Here is a 25,194-nt window from a genome sequence, read left to right as displayed (position 1 = left end):
ATTATCTTTCCATTTATTTGTGTCATCTTCCATTTCTTTCAGCAGTGCCTTACAGTTTTCAGTGTACAGATCTTTCACCTCCTTGGTTAAATTTATTCCTAGGTATTTTATTATTTTTGATGCAACTGTGGGATTGTTTTCTTAATTTCTCTTTCTGATAATCTGTTATTAGAGTTTATAGAAATGGAACTGACTTTTGGTAAGAAGCTTGAAGCTTTCCAACTAAGATCAGGAACAAGGCAAGGATATCTTCTCTCATCACTGATTTAAAACACTGTGCTGGAATTCCTAGCTAATGCAGTAAGACAGGAAAAGGAAATAAAAGATATATAGATTGGTAAGGAAGAAATAAAACTGCGTTTGTACACAGATGACATGATCATCTAGGTAGAAAATACAGAACAAAACAACAAAAAAAACCCCATCTAGAACCAGTAAGTGATTACAGCAAAGTAGCAGGATACAAGGTTAATATACAAAAGTCAACTGCTTTCCTATATACCAGGCAATAAATAAGTGGAGTCTGAAATTAAAAACACAATACCATTTACATTACCACCCCAAAAATGAAATACTTAGGCATAAATCTAACAAAACATGTGCAAGATCTATATGAGGAAAACTATAAAACTCTGGTGAAAGAAGTCAAAGAACTAAATATGGAGAGATATACCATGTTCACGGACAGGAAGATTCAATATTGCCAAGGTGTTAATTCTTCCCAACTTGATCTACAGATTCACAATCCTTCCCCAGCCTAAACCCCAGCAAGTTATTTTTCTGAATATTGAAAAAATGATTCTAAAGTGTATATGGAGAGGCAAAAGTCCCAGAACAGCTAACACAATATTAAAGAAAAAGAACAAAGTTGGAGGATTGATGGTATGTAACTTCAAGACTTACCATAAAGCTACAATAATCAACACAATATGGTATTAGGAAAGGAACAGACATATACATAAATGGAACAAAACAGACAGCCCAGAAACAGACCAACCAAAGTACAGTCAACTGATGTTTGACAAAAAAGCAAAGGCAATACAATGGAGAAAAGATGGTTTTTTTCAACAAATGGTGCTGGAACAACTGAACATCCACACACAAAAAAATAAATCTAGACACAGACCTTACATCTTTCACAAAAACTAACTCAAAAAGACCTTAGCATAAGACACAAAACAATAAAACTCTTAGAAGATAACACAGGAGAAAATATAGATGACCTTGGGTTTGGTGATGACTTTCTTTAGATACAAGAGCAAAGGCACAGTCCATGAAAGAAAGAATCGATAAGCTGGACTTCACTGAAATTAAGATTTTCTGCCCTGTCGAGAGAATGAAAAGACAAGCCACGGACTTGGGAGAAAATATTGGCAAATAACATATCTACTGATAAAGGATTTTAACCGAAATATACAAAGAACCCTTAACAATCAACAAGAAGAAAACAAACAACTGATTTTAAAATGGGCACCTCACTAAAAAGACATACAGATGGTAAATAAGCATATGAAAGGATGCTCCACACCATATGACATCAGGGCAAGGCAAATAAAAACAAGAAGATATCACTACACATCTATTGGAGTGGCAAAAATCCAGAACACTAATAACACCAAATGCTAGGGAGGATGGGAAGCAACAGGAACTTTCCTTCACTGCTGGTATGAATATAAAATGGTACAGCCATTTAGGTAGACTTTTCAGTTTCTTACAAAATTTATCATACTCTTAGCACAGGATCCAGCAATTGCACTCCTTGGTGTTTACCCAAATGAGCTGAAAAGTTATATCCACACAAAACCTGCACACAAAGGTTTACAGCAGCTTTATTAAAAGCTGCCAAAGCCTGGAAGCAACCAAGATGTCCTTTAGCTGGTGAATGGATAAATGAACTGTGGTACATCCAGACAATGGAATATGACTCAGCACTAAAACAAAGTATCAAGCCATGAAAAGACATGAAACTTAAATGCATATTGCTAAGTGAAAGTAGGCACCCTGAAAAGGCTACATACTATGATTCCAACCATATGACACTGTAGAAAATACAAAAGTATGGAGAAAATTTAAGAAAAAAATCAGTGGTTGCCACGGGCTAGGGGGAAGTGAGAGATGAATAGGTGGAGCACAGGAGATTATAGGACAGTAAAACTATTCCACATACTATGATGGTGAAGACACATTATAAATTTATCCAAACCCACAGAATGCACAACACCATGAATGAACCCTTAATGACAATGGTACGTCAATGTAGGCTCATCAGTTGTAACAATGTACGACGTTAGCAGGGGAATGTCCATAGTGGAGGAGGATGTGCATGTGTGAGGACAAGGGACACAAGGGAACCTTGTACTTCCACTCAATTTTGCTGTAAATTTAAAATTGGTCTAAAAAAAAGTTTATTAAATTTATAAAAAGTAATCATGTTCTCGTCTCTCTATAGAGTATTGCTGAAAGAAATAAATAACAATAAGCAACCACATAACGGAAAGAACATTCAGAGCCTCAAAAGGTAAATACTGGGGACTGGATTTCAAAATTCATTTCTTCATATACCAATAAACTGATTTCTTTCAACTTTTAAAAACTGTTCTTGTGCTAGTAAAAAGTCTGCGTTTTTATGCAAATTTATATGCAGGAAATTAAAACCGTAACACATAATTTGCAAATTCTCTCAAACTGTTTTAAAGTCACTCAGTAAAATTCTAAAAATAGTAAAATACCTATCTTTTCAGTAGACGTGGAAGAAAAACTTTAAATTTCATATGTAAAAAAACAACCTTAATCATGGAATTTCCAAATGGGCTGAATAAAGTAAATGATCAGAGAATTTTAGAAGTTCAATTATTTTATGAAGAACAGAACAAAAAATTAACTATCTGCATCTGTCTAAATTTTAATTTGCAGCTAATTTATAACCTTAATAATTATTACTATCAAGTAAGTATTGCTCTCCAAGGATAACAAAAATCAACAATTCTTAACAAGGCTCATAAAGAAGAATGAGAGAAAAAGAAAAATACCAGTGTATATAGGATCAAATTTCTAAGACAAAATTTTGTTCTTCTTTCTTTCATTCATTCACCAGATATTTACTGAGCACCTACATAGTACCAAGCCCTGGAGCAAGCATTAGAGATACAACAGAGAAAGTACCATCAAACCTCTGACTTCTTAGAATTTATTTCTAGTGAGGAAAAAAATACTTTTTAAGTTAATAAATACATAAATAAAATAATGATACTTTTGTGCTATAAAGAAGTGATATCTAACCTGCCTCCTGAGAACTGAGCAGACACCAGACACAGCAACTGTATGTGTGAATGGAGTGATGAGCTGACCAAAAGGTCAATGCCTTGTTTCAGGAAAAAACCCAGGGTCTTTTAGGAACTGACTGAAAGCTAGTGAGACCAAAGAGTAGGAGTGAGAAGATTGTCCCATGATGCTTAGAAAAAGTAGGCAAGGTCCAGATCCTGCACGGCCCACACAGGCCTTGGTAGCAGTTTGGGTTTAGTTTTGAATTCAATGGAAATCTACTGAAGAGTTTTAACCATTAGCGTAACATGTTTAAATTTACATTTTACCTCATTCTGGCAGTTGAAGGGTTATAATCAAGTACAGGGTGCAAATGCAGATGTATCAACAATGGCCTAACAAGATACAGTGATTGAGATACAGCTTGGTAATAATAGAGGTGGAAAAAGTTAGACAAAATCTACACATACTTGCGGTCCTTTCTGAGAAGAACAGTCTTCACCCATGTCCTCTGAAGACTCTTTTACCATGAGAAAGTTTATCTTGCAAGAGAATTAGTACTTTGAATTAACTGTATGTATGATGAAGTTCAGTGAAAAGAAAGACCTGATTTAAATCTCAGCCTGGCCTTATCCCAAATAGGGGACTTTACACAAGTTACTGAACACCGACGAACAGCAGTTTATTCTTCTACATAATGGGAATAGTAACACATATATTTCAGAGAAAAGTTTTTAGGTTTAAATAAGAATGTTTGCGATCTGCTTATATTCAATACATTGTGTTCATACACAGATGCTCTTCAAACGTTAATAATTAACTCCACACCCTTAGTAACAACATATTCTAAAGCAACCAAGTGGAGGAGTTATTTAATACCGAGGAATGCATTTCTGATGGTGGAATTTAAAGCATCAGAGAACAAGAGATATTTTGAGACAGAAGAGCATTCCCCTAAAACCAACTGTTTACTCCATCAACGGGGACATAAAGAAGCTTTCACATGACTGTAAATATTTTTTTAACATCTTTATTGGAGTATAATTGCTTTACAATGGTGTGTTAGTTTATACTGTAGGACAAAGTGAATCAGCTATACATATACATATATCGCCATATCTCCTCCCTCTTGCATCTCCCTCCCACCCTCCCTATCCCACCCCTCAGATGGACACAAAGCACTGAGCTGATCTCCCTGTGCTATGCAGCTGCTTCCCACTAGCTATCTACTTTACATTTGGTAGTGTATATGTGTCCATGCCACTCTCTCACTTCATCCTGGCTTACCCTTCCCTGTCCCTGTGTCCACAAATCCATTCTCTACATCTGCATCTTTATTCCTGTTCTTCCCCTAGGTTCTTCAGAACCTTTTTTTTTTTTTAAGATTCCATATATATGTGTTAGCATGCAGTATTTGGTTTTCTCTTTCTGACTTACTTCACTCTGTATGACAGTCATTAGGTCCATCCACCTCACTACAAATAACTCAATTTTGTTTCTTTTTATGGCTGAGCAGTATTCCATCATATATATGTGCCACATCTTCTAAATCCATTCATCTGTCGATGGAAACTTAGGTTGATTCCATGTCTTAGCTGTTGTAAATATAGCTGCAATGAACATTGTGGTACATGACTCTTTTTTTTTTTTGAATTATTTATGTATTTATTTATGGCTGTGTTGGGTCTTCGTTTCTGTGCGAGGGCTTTCTCTAGTTGTGGCAAGCGGGGGCCACTCTTCATTGCGGTGTGCGAGCCTCTCACTGTCGCAGCCTCTCTTGTTGCGGAGCACAGGCTCCAGACGCGCAGACTCAGTAGCTGTGGCTCACGGGCCCAGTTGCTCCACGGCATGTGGGATCTTCCCAGACCAGGGCTCGAACCCGTGTCCTCTGTATTGGCAGGCATATTCTCAACCACTGTGCCACCAGGGAAGCCCACATGACTCTTTTTGAATTATGGTTTTCTCAGGGTATATGCCCAGTAGTGGGATTACTGGGTCGTATGGTAGTTCTATTTTTAGTTTTTAAGAAACCTCCATACTGTTCTCCATAGTGGCTGTATCAATTTACATTCCCACCAACAGTGCAACAGGGTTCCCTTTTCTCCACACCCTCCCCAGCATTTATTGTTTGTAGATTTTTTGATGATGGCCATTCTGACTGGTGTCAGGTGATACCTCAGTGTAGTTTTGATTTGCATTTCTCTAATGATTAGTGATGTTGAGCATCCTTTCATGTGTTTGTTGGCAGTCTGTATATCTTCTTTGGAGAAATGTCTATTTAGGTCTTCTGCCCCTTTTTGGATTGGGTTGTTTGTTTTTTTGTTATTGAGCTGCATGAGCTGCTTGTAAATTTTGGAGATTAATCCTTTGTCAGTTCCTTCGTTTACAAATATTTCCTCCCAGTCTGAGGGTTGTCTTTTTGTCTTGTTTATGGTTTCCTTTGCTGTGCAAAAGCTTTTAAGTTTCATTGGGTCCCATTTGTTTATTTTTCTTCTTATTTCCATTTCTCTAGGAGGTGGGTCAAAAAGGATCTTGCTGTGATTTATGTCATAGTGTGTTCTGCCTGTGTTTTCCTCTAAGAATTTTATAGTGTCTGGCCTTACATCTAGGTCTTTAATCCATTTTGAGTCTATTTTGGTGTATGGTGCTAGGGAGTGCTCTAATTTCATTCTTTTACATGTAGCTGTCCAGTTTTCCCAACACCACTTACTGAAGAGGCTGTCTTTTCTCCATTGCATTTTCTTGCCTCCTTTATCAAAGATAAGGTGACCATATGTGCATGGGTTTATCTCTGGCCTTTCTATCTTCTTCCATTGATCTATATTTCTGTTGTGCCAGTACCATACTGTCTTGATTACTGTAGGTTTGTAGTATAGTCTGAAGACAGGGAGCCTGATTCCTCCAGCTCCATTTTCCTTTCTCAATATTGCTTTGGCTATTCGGGGCCTTTGTGTTTCCATACAAATTGTGGAATTTTTTTGTTCTAGTTCTGTGAAAAATGCCAGTGGTAATTTGACAGGGATTGCACTGAATCTGTAGATTGCTCTGGGTAGTATAGTCACTTTCACAATGTTGATTCTTCTAATCCAAGAAGATGGTATATCTCTCCATCTATTTGTATCATCTTTAATTTCTTTCATAAGTGTCTTATAATTTTCTGCATACAGGTCTTTTGTCTCCTTAGGTAGGTTTATTCCTAGGTATTTTGTTCTTTTTGTTGCAGTGGCACACAGGAGTGTTTCCTAAATTTCTCTTTCAGATTTTTCATCATTAGTGTATAGGAGTGCTAGACATTTCTGTGCATTAATTTTGTATCCTGCTACTTTACCGAATTCATTGATTAGCTCTAGTAGTGTTCTGGTAGCCTCTTTAAGAGTCTCTAAGTATAGTATCATGTCATCTGCAAACAGTGACAGCTTTACTTCTTCTTTTCCTATTTGGATTCCTTTTGTTTCTTTTTATTCTCTGATTGCTGTGGCTATAACTTCCAAAACTATGTTGAATAATAGTGGTGAGAGTGGGCAACCTTACCTTGTTCTGATAATAGTGGAAGTGGTTTCAGTTTTTCACCACTGAGAACGATGTTGGCTGTTTGTCATATATGGCCTTTATTATGTTGAGGAAAGTTCCCTCTATGCCTACTTTCTGGAGGGTTTTTATCATAACTGGGTGTTGAATTTTGTCAAACGCTTTTTCTGCATCTACTGAGAAGATCACATGGTTTTTCTCCTTCAATTTGTTAATAAGGTGCATCACACTGATTGATTTGCACATACTGAAGAATGCTTGCATTCCTGGGATAAACCCCACTTGATCGTGGGGTATGATTCTTTTAATGTGCTGCTGGATTCTGTTTGCTAGTATTTTGTTGAGGATTTTTACATCTATGTTCATCAGTGATATTGGCCTGTAGTTTTCTTTGTTTGTGACATCCTTGTCTGGTTTTGTTATCAGGGTGATGGTGGCCTCATAGAATGAGTTTGGGAATGTTCCTCCCTCTGCTGTATATTGGAAGAGTTTGAGAAAGACAGGTGTTAGCTCTTCTCTAAATGTCTGTAGAATTCGCCTGTGAAGTCATCTGGTCCTGGGCTTTTGTTTGTTAGAAGATTTTTAAATCACAGTTTCAATTTCAGTGCTTGTGAATGGTCTGTTTATATTTTCTACTTCTTCCCGGTTCTGTCTCAGAAGGTTGTGCTTTTCTAAGAATTTGTCCATTTCTTCCAGGTTGTCCATATTATTGGCATAAGGTTGCTTGTAGGAATCTCTCATGATCCTTTGTATTTCTGCAGTGTCAGTTGTTACTTCTCCTTTTTCACTCTAATTCTGTTGATTTGAGTCTTCTCCCTTTTTTTCTTGATGAGTCTGGCTAATGGTTTACCAATTTTGTTTATCTTCTCAAAGAACCAGCGTTTAGTTTTACTGATCTTTGCTACTGTGTCCTTCATTTCTTTTTCATTTATTTCCGATCTGATTTTTATGATTTGTTTCCTTCTGCTAACTTTTGGTTCTTTTTGTTCTTCTTTCTCTATCTGCTTTAGGTGTAAGGTTAGGTTGTTTATTTGAGATGCTTCTTGTTTCTTGAGGTAGGATTGTATTGCTATAAACTTCCCCCTTAGAATTGCTTTTGCTGCATCCCATGTTGTGTTTTTATTGTCATTTGTTTCTAGGTATTTTTTGATTTCCTCTTTGATTTCTTCAGTGATCTCTTGGTTATCTAGTAGTGTATTCTTTAGCCTTCATGTTTCTGTTTTTGCAAGTTTTTTCCTGTAATCGATATCTAGTTTCATAGCGTTGTGTAGGAAAAAAATAGAATTTCAATTTTCTTAAATATACACAGGCTTGATTTGTGACGCAAGACATGATCTATCCTGGAGAATGTTCCATGAGCACTTGAAAAGAAAGTGTTTGTGCTGCTTTTGGATGGAATGCCCTATAAATATCAATTAAGTCCATATTGTTTAATGTGTCATTTAAAGCTTGTGTTTCCTTATTTATTTTCATTTTGGATGATCTGTCTGTTGGTGAAAGTGGGGTGGTAGAGTCCCCTACTATGATTGTGTTACTGTTGATTTCCCCTTTTATGGCTGTTAGCATTTGCCTTATGCATTGAAGTCCTCCTGTGTTGGGTGCATTATTATTTACAATTGTTATATCTTCTTCTTGGATTGGTCCCTTGAGCATTATGTAGTCTCCTTCTTTGTCTCTTGTAATCGTCTTTATTTTAGAGTCTCTTTTGTCTGATATGAGAATTGCTACTCCAGCTTTCTTTTGATTTCCATTTGCATGGAATATCTTTTTCCATCTCTTCACTTTCAGTCTGTATGTGTCCCTAGGTCTGAAGTGGGTCTCCTGTAGACAGCATATATACGGGTCTTGTTTTGTATCCATTCAGCCAGTCTGTGTCTTTTGATTGGAGCATTTAATCCATTTACATTTAAGGTAATTATCGATATGTATGTTCCTTTTACCATTTTCTTAATTGCTTTGGGTTTGTTATTGTAGGTGTTTTCCTTCTCTTGTGTTTCCTGCCTAGAGAAGTTCCTTTACTTAGCATTTGTTGTAATGCTGGTTTGGTGGTGCTGAATTCTCTTAGCTTTTGCTTGTCTTTAAAGGTTTTAATTTCTCTGTTGAATCTCAATGAGATCCTTGCTGGGTAGAGTAATCTTGGTTGTAGGTTTTTCCCTTTCATCACTTTAAATATGTCCTGCCACTCCCTTCTGGCTTGCAGAGTTTCAGCTGAAAGATCAGCTGTTAACCTTATGGGGATTCCCTTGTATGTTATTTGTTGCTTTTCCCTTGCTGCTTTTAATATTTTTTTATTTGTATTTAATTTTTGAGAGTTTGATTAATATGTCCTGGTGCGTTTCTCCTTGGATTTATCGGGACTCTCTGTGCTTCCTGGACTTGCTTGACTATTTCTTTTCCCATACTAGGGAAGTTTTCAACTATAATCTCTTCAAATGTTTTCTCAGTTACTTTTTTTGTCTCTTCTTCTTCTGGGATACCTATATATTAAAATGTTGGTGCATTTAATGTTGTTCCAGAGGTCTCTGAGACTGTTCTCAATTCTTTTCATTCTTCTTTCTTTATTCTGCCCTGTGGTAGTTATTTCCACTATTTTAACTTCCAGGCCACTTATCCGTTCTTCTGCCTCAGTTATTGTGCTATTGATTTCTTCTAGAGAATTTTTAATTTCATTTATTGTGTTGTTCATCATCGTTTGTTTGCTCTTTAGTTCTTCTAGGTCCTTGTTAAACGTTTCTCGTATTTTCTCCATTCTAATTACAAGATTTTGGATCATCTTTACTATCTTTACTCTGAATTCTTTTTCAGGTAGACTGCCTATTTCCTCTTCATTTGTTTGGGCTGGTGGGTTTTTACCTTGCTCCTTCATCTGCTGTGTATTTCTGTCTCTCATTTTGCTTAACTTACTGTGTTTGGTGTTTCCTTTTCGCAGGCTGCAGGTCGGTAGTTCCCGTTGTTTTTGGTGTCTGCTCCCAGTGGGTAAGGTTGGTTCAGTGGGTTGTGTAGGCTTTCTGGTGGAGGGGACTAGTGCCTGTGTTCTGGTGGATGAGGCTGGATTTTGTCTTTCTGGTGGGCAGGACCACATCCAGTAGTGTGTTTTGGGGTGTCTGTGAACTTCTTATGATTTTAGGCTGCCTCTCTGCTAATGGTGGGCTTGTGTTCCTGTCTTGCTAGTTGTTTGACATAGGATGTCCAGCACTGTAGACTGCTGGTCATTGAGTGGGGCTGGGTCTTAGCATTGAAATGGAGATCTCTGGGAGAGCTTTCACCGTTTGATATTACGTGGGGCCCAGAGGTCTCTGGTGGACCAGTGTCCTGAACTTGGCTCTCCCACCTCAGAAGCTCAGGTCTGACACCCGGCCAGAGCACTAAGACCCTGTCAGCCACACAGCTGGTTAGTCATGGCACAGTTGGGACAAATTTAGGCCTCCTGACTGACAGTCCATTTCCTTCTACTGTAAATATTTATGCAAAACTTGATCTTCAGAAAAAATAAACTATTATACATTGATGAATTCTGGTAAATACAAAGGTAGTTCATACAATCCAACTTCAATAAGAACCATTCATTTCAACTTCTCTAAAGCTTACTGTGGAACAATAACTAACTATTTCATTAAGCAACCATTATTCTTAAACCAACAATACTATACTCAGAGGGGGAAAGATCAGAAACAAATTTTCATTAGGGCACATGTTAAAATAAATTCTTGCAACAGCTAGGTTTAAATTAGTCATTTTAAAATTAACACTTAGGAGCTTCCCTGGTGGTGCGGTTGTTAAGAATCTGCCTGCCAATGCAGGGGAGGCGGGTTCTAGCCCTGGTCTGGGAAGATCCTACCTGCCACGGAGCAAGTAAGCCCGTGCACCACAACTACTGAGCCTGTGCTCTAGAGCCCGTGAGTCACAACTACTGAGCCCACATGCCACAATTACTGAAGCACGTGCGCCTAGAGCCTATGCTCCACAACAAGAGAAGCCACCGCAATGAGAAGCCTGCACACCGCAACAAACAGTACAACCCCCCTCGCCACAACTAGAGAAAGCCCACAGGCAGCAATGAAGACCCAACGCATCCATAAATAAATAAATAAATGAGTAAGTAAATAAATCTATAAAAAACATAACACTTAAAAACTGATGTTTTTAAATCAGACTATTTGCCTCACAGAGGTTTTAAGAATTAAATGATATGCTGCATGCCATAACACTTGTGTACTAGACATATAAGTGATCAAAAAATGCCTACTGAATTTGGATCTATGTAGTATGGAAGATATGGCTTACATTTCTGGGTTCACAATTTAAAAAGAAATTAAAACTGTAAAAGGCAGAGACAAAGACACCATTACAAGATTCAAAGGTAATACCTAAAGAAATCGTATCACTTAACCTACAGAAAGGAAAAAGATCACAGCTGTTTAACTGGACACTTTCTAAGATAAAAGATAAAGCAAAGAAAGTGGGTTCAAATGAAGGACCAAGAATTTTGGTTAAATAAACAAAATTTCAAGTGCACATTATTAAAAATTAGAAATTAGCAAAGATATGAAATATGAAATTAGCTTCTATAACGAATAGATTACAGGGCGTAAGGGTGATCGTATCTCATCTGAAGATTAAGCAATCTCCAAAATCTGTTGTAGATTGCAAATTCCAAGGTGATGCAAGAAAAGCTGGCAATCAGGAAACTGAAGTCCTCAGTAGCTCCTGCTAAGATTTCATATAGCTTAGGAAAGCAACTTCCATAATTTGGGCCTCAACTTTCTCATTTGCAAAATTAGAAGGTTTGATTGTGAGTCTCTCTTGGTTATAAAAAAAAAATGATTCTAGTTTAATGTGGTTTATGGCTGACATATATGGCAAGAATACAGAAGGTAAGCCATGAGAACATATCAACGATTACTTACGGTGTGAGGCAGAGGAGAAACGTGACAGCATTATGACAATGCAGTAAATTACTACTTTCATGTGGTAAATAGTATAACAAGTAGTCTGAAATTTTTTAAGCAGCTTGACAAGATATTTACAACCAGGAAATAGCCTTAATTATCTAGGTCACTAATTCATGGAGGCATAATCAAGTAACGATTATACATTTTAATGTATGGTACCAAAATACCATGCTTACCTTTTGAAGGTCATTTTTTAAGAACAGCATAGGTATTTTTGACATTATGTTTTGCTTCTGAGAATAAAAATATTTGCATTGTCAGAACAAATGTAAATCACTGGTAAGAAGAGAAGATGCTAGAAGGTGTAGGTTTTAGATGGAATAATAAGTTCATGACTCACATGCCAATCAGGCACTCTAGATAAAGAAAAAATGTTCTATATTCCTGTACTAGCAATGGTTCATCATGAAAGCATTTGATATTTTCACTTAAAAATTAACTCACCAAGTAGAAGCATTTTTATGAAATATGACATGAAACAGTGATTCAGAGCTGCCCACTTCCTCAAAGGAACCAAGATGACATACAGTAAAACATGTATAAATGATATGTAACTTTGAACATATATATACAAACTAAGTTCAATTTCCAATCTCATATTCTCTCACCTACAAATAAAAGCACTTAATTATAAAAGGTTTGCCCTTAAAGTCACACCAAGACTAAGAACTTAAGTATTTCCCATATGAAATAGCCATTAGACTTTTCCAGACTATTTAATTTTTAATTTCAGGTACATGAATAGTACTTTTTAGGAAAAAAAACCCATAAACTCCCCTATCTTACTCTCTCAAAGAAAACTAAAAACTTTGTACATAAGAAAGCTTTCCTAGAAAACACTTGCTTTACAATGACTAGTTCAAAGGTAGGCAAGAAGGCTCAATGAACAAAGAATAAATAAGGGAACTAACTGCTTACTTGATGGAGGAAATAATCAATGCTACAAATGACATATTTTAAATCTCATTAAGAGCAAGTCATGGTAATTACCCTCAAAAAAGTTCTAATACTAAGACTTAAGAAATAGCACACTTCTGAAACGTACACACATTGTTACACCACAGTGGAACTTACCATCTTGGTTAGAAAAGTGTGCATCTGATGCAGACACTACTTAGTCTGTTCTTTTATTGTAATATGTGACCAGTAGCTGACTAATTTAACCTCATCATCAATAAACAATATATTTCCTTTACTCTTTTTTTTTTTTAAAGGATTTTATTTATTTATTTGGCCGCGTTGGGTCTTCGTTGGTGCACGCAGGTTTTCCCTAGTTGCGGCGAGTGGGTGCTACTCTTTCGTTGAGGTGTGCGTGCTTCTCATTGCAGGGCACAGGATTTAGGTGCGTGAGCTTCAGTAGCTGTGGCTCACGGGCTCTAGAGCACAGGCTCAGTAGTTGTGGTGCATGGACTTAGTTGCTGCACGGCATGTGGGATCTTCCTGGACCAGAGCTCAAACCTGTGTCCCCTGAATTGGCAGGTGGATTTTTAACCACTGCGCCACCAGGGAAGTTCTATTTCCTTTACTCTTACAGGAAGAATTTTTACTTACGTTTGTAAATTAAATATCTATTAAATTGACTCTATTAAATTGATTGTTTCAACTCTGAGTATATGCAGAAATGCCAATATGAATGGGAGAAAGAATAAAATAAAACATTTGTGTTACCGCAGTCAATGTTATTTGTTCATATTTATTCATTCATTTATTCAATGTTATTCATTCATATTTAATTCTCATTAAATTTTATGTGAAATGGAGAACACATCCACAAAATTACCTGACAAGCAATGTGCACGAGGTAGACCAGCTCTTTAGATTCACAGCCATTTTTTGTTACTTCATTCTGTTCTTCTGAAAGTGAAAGCTATGTCAAAGAAGAAAGGGCAAAAGAGAGGAAGAGAAAGTCATGATTAATGAACAAAATAAAATAAGCATTCAATAATACCTGTCCCTCCCCATCAACTTAATGTAAGGTATGCCTTATAACAGAACTCTATTGCTTAAAGCAGATAAGATGAAGATTTCAGGATTTTTAAAAAATATGTTTCTACTTGCAAAAGAATAGATACATGTAAATGTATAACTGAATCACTCTGCTGTACACCTGAAGCTAACACAACATTGTTAATCAACTATACTCCAATAAAAAATAAAAATTAAAAAAATAAATAATAAATTAAAAATACATTTCTAAAATTTTTCTTTGTAGCTTATATCTACACTAGCAGAACGGTATAACAGCAGTAAATAAAATAGTACATTCATTCCAAAGCAGGCCTTCACATCCCTGAGGTACAGCACAAATGTGAAAGGAAGGCATTCAGGCGGGCCCTGAGAGACAGCGTGACCAGTGGTCTAAAAGAGCTCAAGCTCTATTACAGAGACTGCACGCTGGCTGCCAGAGAACAGGTTGGGCCTGCAGACACATTTTATTTCAGACTCACCATGCAGGTCTGAACACTGGATTTTATTTTATTTTTATTTGAACCAGCAGCTAACATTTAGAAACTAAGCGGTCTCATATGAAAAATACAGATTTCTGACTTCTATTGAAAAATCTGAAAATCTGAACTACTAGACCCATATTCTCACATGGTCAACAAGTGGCTGGAGCTAAGTGACCACCCGCCTCTGAATGAGGCAAGTATTCTCCCAGAGACTTTGTCACAGAAGTGATTACTCTTTATTTTTTAGTCAATATCTAGGTTGAATGTTAACTGTCATTCATCATGCTACTTGCTTTGTTATTTTTTTACACCCTACTCACTTCACTCATTTATTTACATATCCTTCCCATCTAGGGATGTGAATCTGCAAACTCAGCTCCAGATACAGACAACCCTGAGTTCAAAAGTGCCACTAACTGGTTATATAATGTTGACCTACCTACTTAATCTCTCATCTGGAAAATGGGAATGATATAATAACACCTATTCCCGAGTTCGTTAAATGAGATAATGCATTTAAAGTGTTTACCAAGGTGCCTGGCACTCAGTAAGTACTTAATAAACATTACCTATCATTATAGTTAATGTTATAAGAAATATAAAGTTGATGAGAATATAGTCTCTATTTTTTGAAAGCAGTATCACTGGAAGTATTAAAAAAGAAAAGAAAAGAAAAAAAAACCTCCTGGTATTAAGTAGGAGAAGTTCAGAGGATAATGATCATTCTCACACTAGCCAAAAATAAGCCAGATTAACTACAAAATGAGTTTTTTAAAAAGTGAAGAGAAACCTACACGAACTAAGTTGCAAACAGGGACAAGACTTTCCTGAGACAGAAGAGATTCGTATGGGTGTGCTCTGATACCTGGCAAAGACGCAAGGGGATAAAGAACCTGCCTTAGACACGGTAAGGAGAAACCAGCCAAACCCCAACTGACTGCATGTGTACTGGAGTGACAAACTAAAATTCCAAGGAGCACCATCAACACCTACCCAGCAACTGACTCCCACAGGTGTTCACCAAGTGGACACAGTCAGTACACCAACGGCGGGGCAGGGGGAGAGAGCAGGAGAACTGAGAGATATGAACCCATGAAGTGTGTGGAGTCTCCCCAAGCACAAGTCAGCGCAGTGGAGACGGGAGAGAAGGCAAGAAAGCTGAGAAAGATCCTCTGCGGCTCTCGGGGCATTTAACAGCTGGTGACTGGAGGTGGCACAGAAAAGCTGAGAGAACCCCCACTGAGGCATTGCGGGTGCTGTAAGAGTATAAGGCAGCTACACACTAGGATCTGGGCAAGGCTAGCCGGAAGAGAGCACTTGTTGGCACAAAAAGCTGGGGAGCAAAGAGAACTAACAACCAGGTGGGTTGCTCTCCCTCAGTTCAGAAAACTAGAGGCTTAGCAGTAAAGCACAAAGAGATCTCACCAATCTTCACTTCTCCCTGCTGAAAAAAACAAACTTCCTGAACTTACACTCAAAATATTTAAAAGTAATGAGAAACTAAAGCAAAGTTGCCAAAGGCCAGGTCTATAACAGCCATAGGTCAGCTTAACTCAGGGCCCCATCAAACATGACTAACAAAATCTACCACAACAATCTAACAGAATGGAAAAAGAAGGGATAAGCCCATTCCTGAAGACAAAAATTACTGACTGTAGTCTCTACTGTCTCTTATATAACAAATTCGGCATAAAAAATTACAAAACATACATGGAAGCCAGAAACTGTGATCCAAGGTCAAGAGAGGAAACAGGATAAGGGACAGACACACAAATGGCCCAGATATTGAAATAATAAAAAGAATGTAAATTAATTATGGTAGAAATTCTAAAATTTAGTCTGAAAAGATAATATGTAAGAATATAAGAATACAGGGAATTCTAGCAGAGACTGATCTACAAATATATTCAAAAGAAATGCTAAAAATAAAACTATGCTGTCAGATATTAACAGCAAACTGAATATAGTAAATGAAAGAATCACTGAACTTAAAAACAGGTCAACAGAAAGTATCCAAGATGAAAAAAAACCGAAAAAAAAGAATGACCAAAAAATAAATAAATAAATAACAGTACAGTTAAGATCTCTGAAAGAATACCAAACAGACAAGCAATATGTACAACTGGCGTACTAGAAGGAAATGGGATTGGAATGGGGCAGAGAAGTATTGCTGGGACAACAGATGAGAACTTTCTAAAACAGGTAAAAGATACCAACTAACAAATTCAAGAAACAGTGAACCCCAAATAGGATAAATTTCAAAAATCACTACTAGGGGGCTTCCCTGGTGGCGCAGTGGTTGAGGGTCCGCCTGCCGATGCAGGGTACACGGGTTCGTGCCCCGGTTTGGGAGGATCCCACGTGCCGCAGAGCAGCTGGGCCCGTGGGCCATGGCCGCTGAGCCTGCGTGTCCGGAGCCTGTGCTCCGCAGCGGGAGAGGCCACAGCAGTGAGAGGCCCGCGTACAGCATAAAAAAAAAAAAAAATCACTACTAGGCATATCATAATCACACTTTTGAACAACAAAATAAAGACAAGAATCTTTAAAGCAGGCAAAGAGAAAAACATATAACATTAAGGGGAAAATAGATAAGTGACAGCTAAATTCTCACCAGAAATAAGAGAGGCCAGGAGACAAAAGAGAAACAGAGTTAAAGTGCTGGAAGAAAAATACTGTCAATTCTATATCCCACTAAAATAAACTTCAGAAAATTAAGAAATATAAACAAATTTACAAGTGACAAAAGCTGAGAGAATATGTTTCTAACAGACCAGTGCAACATAAAAGCTAATACAACTTTCTAAGATTGAAGGGAAATAGTACTAGACAAAAACCCAGAACTTCAGGAAGGAATAAACAACATCAGAAAGGGTAAGTATTAAGTAAACATAAAACACCTAAATTCTCAACAGTAATAGACAGTAGAAGTTTGAGACTATCTTAATAGTTTTGAGAAAAGAAAATAAATTAACCAAGGTTTTATTCATACCTAAACCTACAAGAAAAGAGAGAAAAAAAAAAAGAATTTTCTGATGAATGAAAACTTAATGAATTTGGACTTCCCTGGTGGTGCAGTGGTTAAGAATCCACCTGCCAATGCAGGGGATACGGGTTCGAGCCCTGGTCCGGGAAGATCCCACATGCCATGGAGCAACTAAGCCTGTGCTCCACAACAAAAGAAGCCACCACAATGAGAAGCCTGCACATCACGATGAAGAGTAGCCCCCACTCGCTACAACTAGAGAAAGCCAGCACGCAGCAACGAAGACCCAACGCAGCCAAAAATAAATAAATAAGTAAGCAAATAAATAACATTTTAAAAACAAGACACAAAACTCATTAGCTCCCATCAACAAATCCTCACTAAAAAGACTTCCAAAATATGTACTTAAAGATGAAAAAGGGGGCTTCCCTGGTGGCACAGTGGTTGAGAGTCCACCTGCCGATGCAGGGGACACGGGTTCGTGCCCTGGTCCAGGAAGATCCCACATGCCGTGGAGCGGCTGGGCCCGTGAGCCATGGCCGCTGAACCTGCGCGTTTGGGGCCTGTGCTCCGCAATGGGAGAAGCCACAACAGTGAAAGGCCCGTGTACCGCAAAAAAAAAAAAAAAAAAAAAAAAAAAAAGATGAAAAAGGATTCCAGGATAAAGAACTAAGGTATAAAGCAGAAATATTGAGCAAAGAATTCAGCAAATAAGTATTACATCTAAACAAATCTTAACGTATAACAAAAATAATGATTAATTATAAGAAATAAAGAGATGAAACTATAAATCCTGAACAACACTACCATGGAAGACAAGAAAGAGTAATCCCACTTAAAACATTCTAAGTGCTGGTATTGCTTGAGAGAAAAAGTAAAGACACTGATAAACTTCAGACTAAAAATTAGGTGTTCAAGTTAAATTTTTAATGGTAGCCACTAAAAGAACAGAAAAACCCGCTGTAACTTCCAAACAATAAAGAGGGAGGTAAAATTTTTAAATGTCAATACCTGTAACAGAATTAAGAATAGAAGAAAATCAATCTTCCTAAGTAGAACAGAAGAGGGGGGAAGGAGAGAGCAAATTTCCAAATTAAAGCAAGGAGATGGGGTGGAGGGAATTAAAAGCAAAACAGTATAGTCAAATGGTTATCAACAAAATGGTGGAGTAGGCAGCTCCAAACTCCAGTCCGTTCACAGAAACATGAGAAAACAAGCAAAAACTCTCAGAACGAACTTTCTCACTACTCTAGAAAACAGCAGAAACCCATGAACATGTTCAGGGTGAGACACATGCACGCAAAGGGCATAATAAGACCCTAAGCTTTAACCTCTAATTAAACTTTAGCTAAGACAGAGCTGTAAACAGCTTGGTTAAGTGTTGAATGAGCACCCCACCACAAAGGAAATGTGCAAAGACTGGAGAAGTGGCTTTTTGTTTGTTTTATTTTTAGCTCCCAGCATTCAAGGAATTCCCTGACAAAACCCTTCTGGAACACAAGCTAAAAGAAGAGAGCGTTCAGTGAGCACCTATGACAAGAAATACAGTCTTTGCAAAAACAGCCTGGAAAGGTCACAAACAGACAACTGCAGCCTTCACAAAAAAAGACAGCAAACCTGTATAAAGGGGTGGAATCTGATTCCCAGGGTTACACATTATAACAGTCAAATGTCCAGTATGCAACAACAAAAAAAAAATCACAAGATATGCACAAAAAACTTCACAAGAAAAAATAAATAAAACAAAAGAAAATATCCCTGAGAAGTCCGGATACAAAATCTAGTAGTTTTTTTTTTTTTTTGGCTGTGCAGTGCAGCTTGTAGGATCTTAGTTCCCTGACCAGGGATGGAACCCACGCCCCCTACAGTGGAAGCAAGGAGTCCTAACCACTGGACCACCAGGGAAGTTCCAGTTTAGTAGATTTTAAACAAACTACATAAAATACACTCAGAGAGCTCAAAGAAACTACACAGAACTAAAGGAAAGCAGGAAAACAATGTATGAATAAGGGAGCATATCAATAAAAAGAAAGAAAAAAAAGGAACCAAATACAGACTTGGGGGATGACAAATCACTATCTAAAATGAAAATTTCACTAGAAGAGATCAACAGCAGATTTAGGCAGGAAGAAGAATCAGTTTACTTAAAGAAAGGGCAAATAAAAGTATACAGTCCAGGGCCCTGGTGGTCCAGTGGTTAGGACTCCACGCTCTCACTGCTGAGGGCCCAGGTTCAATCACTGGTCAGGGAACTAAGATCCTGCAAGCCACCCAGCACAACCAAAAAAAAAAAAAAAGTGAAAGAAAGTATACACTCCAAAGAACAGAAAGAAGAAAGAATTAAGGAAAATGAAAAGTACCTAAGAGACTGTAGGACACCATAAAGAGGACCAAAACAATACATTATGGGAATCCCAGAGGAAAAAGAAAAAGTCAGACATAATGAGATTATTTGAGGAGGGATATTAGGAAGATGCAGGAATAGGAGAGCCCCAACTCTAGACCCCTTCACAAAAACAGGTAATAGCAACTGTCCATCAAAGTTTCTAAAGTTATCACAAAGGGCCACAATAAACCAGGTGAAAAGATGAGTCACAAATGGGGATAAAAATCTTTGTAATACACATTGACAGATTCCTTGAACATAATACATAGTGAAAAAAATGAGATAGGTGTATACCCACCCCAACATCTTGAAAAGTATCTGGAATTTAAGTGGGGATCACTAATTATTTGATGAATGACTGAAGAAGCAAACATTGTCTCACTGGAATACAGCACTCATTTTCAAAACTGAATTCATTCTCTTTCCCTGCATATTCTCTTCTACCGCTTGAATTCCCAAAGTAAATAAACATAACTATTCACCCAATTGACCAACCTAATCACCCTTGATTCCTCTACCACCCCCTCCTCTCCACACACCCTTTCTTTTCATATTCCCAGGGTTAAGATCTAACCTAGACCTTTGATTCCTTAATCTCTCCTGTCTTCCCAAAACTTGTCTCTCACACCCGTTCCTTTCTTCCTGTTCTCCACTGCTACTTCCCTAGTTCTGGGCCTCGCTGCATCTGGTCTACACCAGGGGTCCCCAAGCCCCGGGCCACGGACTGGTACCAGTCTGTGGCCTATTGGGAACTGGGCCGCACAGCAGGAAGTGAGCGGCAGGTGAGCGAGTGAAGCTTCATCTCTATTTACAGCCGCTCCCCATTGCTTGCATTACTGCCTGAGCTCCACCTCTTGTCAGATCAGCAGTGGCATTAGATTCTCTTAGGAGCACGAACCCTACTGTGAACTGCGCACGCGAGGGATCTAGGTTGCACGCTCCTTATGAGAATCTAATGCCTGATGATCTGAGGTGGAGCTGAAGTGGTAATGCCAGCACTGGGGAGCGGCTGCAAATACAGATTATTGTTAACAGAGAGGTTTGACTGCACAGAGACCATAATAAATCAATTGCTTGCAGACTCATATCAGAACCCTATCAGTGGGCTTCCCTGGTGGCGTAGTGGTTAAGACTCTGCCTGCCAATGCAGGGGACACGGCTTCAAGCCCTGGTCTGGGAAGATCCCACATGCCTCGGAGCAACTAAGCCTGTGCACTATAACTACTGAGCCTGTGCTCTAGAGTCCGCAAGCCACAGCTACTGAAGCCCGCGCACCTAGAGCCTATGCTCCACAACAAGAGAAGCCACTGCAATGAGAAGCCCACGCACCGCAACCAAGAGGAGCCCCCGCTCGCCACAACTAGAGAAAGCCCACGCGCAGCAACGAAGACCCAATGCAGCCAAAAATAAATAAATAAATAAATATATATGTGTGTGTGTGTGTGTGTGTGTGTGTACATATATATTTTATTTATTTATTTATTTAAAAACCCTATCAGTGAGTGGCAAGTGACAATTAAGCTGCATCTGGTGGCAGGCTTTACAGTGGCAAGTGAGTTGCTGTACTTCAATCGTACAGCTGCATCTGGTGGCAGGCTTTAAGTCAGAATCCGACACTTGTTTTAGTCCACCCATGGCCCGCCCATTATTTTATTCACCACTTCCGTCTGCGCCTCTTTCCCATACTGCGCAGTTTTCTCAGTCATAGTTTTGGTAAGCCCACAAGCTAACCTTAGCCAAAATGAGTAAAAAATAAACATCACTGGAGAGCTTCTTTGAAAAGGGGGGAAGACCCAATGATGAGACAGCAGAAGACTCTAAGAGTGCCAACAAAAAGAAAGCTGCTTTTAAAGGAAAATACCAAGAGTCCTACTTAAATTACGGGTTCATCACAACAGGTAATTCACATTCTCCAAGCCCAATTTGTATAATATGTGGCAACTGGCTATCCAACCAAGCCATGAAACCTTCAAAACTGCTTCACCACGTGGAGACCAAGAACCCTGCATTAAAAGACAAGCCTTTGGAGTTTTTCAAAAGAAAAAAACGTGAACACGAAGAACAGAAGCAATTATTGAAGGCCACCATTTCATCAAATGTGTCTGCCCTGAGAACATCGTTCTTAGTGGCTGACCACATTGCTAAAGCTAAGAGAAGCCCTTTACTATTGGTGAAGAGTTGATCCTGCCTGCTGTTAAGGACATGTGTTGTGAACTTTTAGGAGACACTGCAGTTCAAAAGGTGGCACGTGTTCCTCTTTCGGCTAGCACCATAACTAGACAAATTAATGAAATAGCAGAGGATACTGAGGCACAATTGTTAGAGAGGATTAATGAGTCACCGTGGTACACAATCCAGGTTGACAACTCTACTGATGTTGACAACAAGGCAACAATGCTTGTTTTTGCGCGATACATTCTTCAGGAGCATGTGCATGAGGATATGTTATGTGCACTTTTGTTGCCAACCAACACCACAGCTGCAGCACTATTCAAGTCTTTGAATGATTACACATCAGGAAAACTGAATTGGTCATTTTGTGTCGGTATATGCACAGACAGAATGGCTGCCGTGACTGGACGGCTTTCTGGTTTCACTACTCGGGTCAAAGAGGTCGCTTCTGAATGTGAGTCTACGCACTGTGTCATCCATAGAGAAATGCTGGCTAGCCGAAAAATGTCACCTGAACTTAACAACGCTTTGCAGGATGCTATTAAAATTATCAGCCACATTAAAGTACATGCCCTTAACTCACGTCTGCTCACGCAGCTCTGTGAGGAGATGGACACAGAGCACACACGTCTTCTCTTATACACAGAGTGAGATGGCTTTCTAAAGGTAGATCACTAGCCAGAGTTTCTGAGTTAGGAGAGCCGCTCCACAGATTTCTTTTAGAAAAACAGTCACCACTGGCAGCACATTTCAGTGACAGAGAATGGGTCGCAAAACTTGCTTACTTGTGTGACATATTCAATCTGCTCAACAAACTCAATCTGTCACTTCAGGGGAGAACGACAACTGTGTTCAAGACGGCAGATAAAGTGGCTGCATTCAAAGCCAAACTGGAATTATGGGGGCAATGAGTGAACAGTGGGATTTCTGACATCTTTCAAACATTAGCAGAGATTTTGAAAGAGACTGAGCCAGGGCCTTCTTTCTCCCAGCTGGTGCATGATCACCTGTCTCAGCTTTCAGAAGAGTTTGAGTGTTACTTCACAACCACAAAAGACCCCGGAACTGGGAAGGAATGGATCCACAACCCATTTGTGAATAAGCCAGGTGAACTGACTTTGTCCGTGCTAGAAGAGGATCAACCGCTTGAGATCACAAATGACGGTGGCCTTAAAAGTATGTTTGAGACAACGTCAAATCTCCATACGTTCTGGATTAAAGTCACGGTGGAACATCCTGAGATTACCACAAAAGCACTGAAAAGCCTGCTTCCATTTCCAACATCCCATCTTTGTGAAGCAGGGTTTTCTGCAGGGACGGCAACCAAAGTGAGATTACGGAGTAGATTGGGCGTAAGCAACACACGTCGGGTGTCACTGTCTCCCATCACCCCCAGATGGGACCATCTAGTTGCAGGAAAACAAGCTCAGGGCTCCCACTGATTCTGCATAATAGTGAGCTGCATAATTATTTCATTATATATTACAATGTAATAATAACAGAAATAAGGTGCACAATAAATGTAATGCACTTGAATCATCCCAAAATACTCCCCCCCCCGCCCCAGTCCGTGGAAAAACTGTCTTCCACGAAACCCGTCCCTGGTGCCAAAAAGGTTGGGGACCCCTGGTCTAGACAACTGCAGACTAGATGATTACAGTGGTCTTCTAACTGGTCTCTTTCCACTTCCTACTACACACTGATCATGGTACTTTCTTCTCAAAATCCCTCAATACTTTGTCAGTTCCTACTAAGAAATTAATTTAAAGGCAAAGTCCAAATACCTTAGATGAGCCCTGAAGGATGGCATTTCTCCAAATTATCTTCTAAACCACTATGAAAGATTAGGCTACATTCGCCTATAGAAACTTATGACATGAACATAATGATTTATTTTTACTTCCTTCAACTTAATGATATCTCAATCCTTTGCCTATAAGAAATGGAAAACAGAATTTCCAAGTCCCATACTTCTGGATTCCTTACAAATTTATTTTTGGAGTTTTTTTTCCTATACTGAATTCACTTTCTATCACCATGGAAACCAATCTGAAATTAGTGTTGTTAGGATCTTTAAAAATACAACTCTATTCAGCAAGCCTTCAAATATTCAAAAAAGTCCTTTCTCTGCATGGAGAATGGAAATCAGCGTAAAGCTGGGTAAAAATACATCACCCCACCCACATGAAAAACATTCATCAAAGCTTAATCAACAGACTGCAAATGGGGCAAAGAAGGAGTTCTCTTCTTTTTATTCACCTTTTATAATGCTATTACGGTTTTAGTTATTATGGGTTCACTATGACATACCTATGGAGTTTGTAAACAGTTTTCTTCACCCACCATAGCTTGTAGTAGAATATGTAAACATGAAAAATAATTTCTGTTGCACAATATTATGTGGTCTGCTCATCCCAACCATCAACATCCTAAGATTCAACACTGAAAATACCACTTCAAAACACCTGAGCTGAGGATGCCAACTGGAAGAACAACTCTATATTTGAGTTACATCTTAGGTGGGTAAAGTGAAATAAGTTCTAATTTCAGAACATAGGGCAAAAATCAATGAGACAAAACTGCAATTCAAATTTCTTAGGAAAAAGCTAGAGACCTACATGCATCTTAATAAACTTAACAGTCAGTTTTTCCTTCCAGAACCGGAATAGAGCACCGTTTCCTCAGGTGAGTACCAGGTGAAGGAACTGGTTTGCTCATCTTTAAACACCAGAACCACCCTCAGCTCAATGAGAGGTCCACAGCATGAAGAATACATGGGAAATGAGATTAAATGACAGAACAGCAGAATCACATCTCCCATCTTACAGATGCTCACTCCAGAATATACACTTGTCAGGAAACAATACTTCAAGAATATTTTCACACTTCTATTGGCCAGAACTTTTTGAACAAACAGCTTTAGCAGCAGGGTTAAAGGAAGACTGAATGGGAACCCAAATAATAGAGCCCTCCAGAGAGACAGAAAGTCTTTTCTCTCCCCAGAGCCATCTGTTTGTGAAAAAGAACCTTTCCTTCTTTTCCCCAGAGAGGATGTGTTTACATTCCAGAGCAGTGTTCCCTCTCTCCATCTCCAGAAAGGCAGATGGACAGAAGTGCCAGCTAGCCTATATAAACTCCACGTTTCATAATTTCAGAGTTTGTCTCTTGTGGTACAAAATCCCAGCGTACTCACAGGGTATATCTCGTTCTCACATCACCTCCTGGAGAACAAGCCCCTTGCACAGCAGCTTCAGTAGAGAACACTCAGGAAACAGGTATTACATTCATACTTTTTCTGTGCTGTATTTCAGTCAAAACCTGAGCTCTCGTATTCAGGTTAATTTAACTTAATGCTTTATACGAAATTGGATAAAAAGAAACATTAACTCACAGCTTCAGATAACGGAATGATAAAAGAAAATGTAAACCCACATAGTCACCTAATGTTCTACACACTAGATG

The 25,194-nt window shown here is 38.6% G+C and overlaps 1 protein-coding gene across 6 annotated transcripts in view; it reads right to left on the bottom strand.

Annotated features, from left to right (window-relative positions):
- Positions 1–25,194, bottom strand: part of ARHGAP32 (Rho GTPase activating protein 32) — a 267,538-nt gene that overhangs the window by 89,869 nt on the left and 152,475 nt on the right. For all 6 annotated transcript variants that reach the window (XM_033861803.2, XM_073807992.1, XM_033861805.2 and 3 more), the window contains one exon: positions 13,522–13,608. In XM_033861803.2, the coding sequence (XP_033717694.1) occupies positions 13,522–13,608 (87 nt within the window). The remainder of the gene's footprint in view (positions 1–13,521; positions 13,609–25,194) is intronic.

The sequence above is a fragment of the Tursiops truncatus genome, chromosome 8 (assembly GCF_011762595.2).
Source record: "Tursiops truncatus isolate mTurTru1 chromosome 8, mTurTru1.mat.Y, whole genome shotgun sequence".
Lineage (NCBI taxonomy): Eukaryota > Metazoa > Chordata > Mammalia > Artiodactyla > Delphinidae > Tursiops > Tursiops truncatus.
Note: the sequence above shows the minus strand (reverse complement) of the source record. Positions and strands in the feature narration are given on the sequence as shown.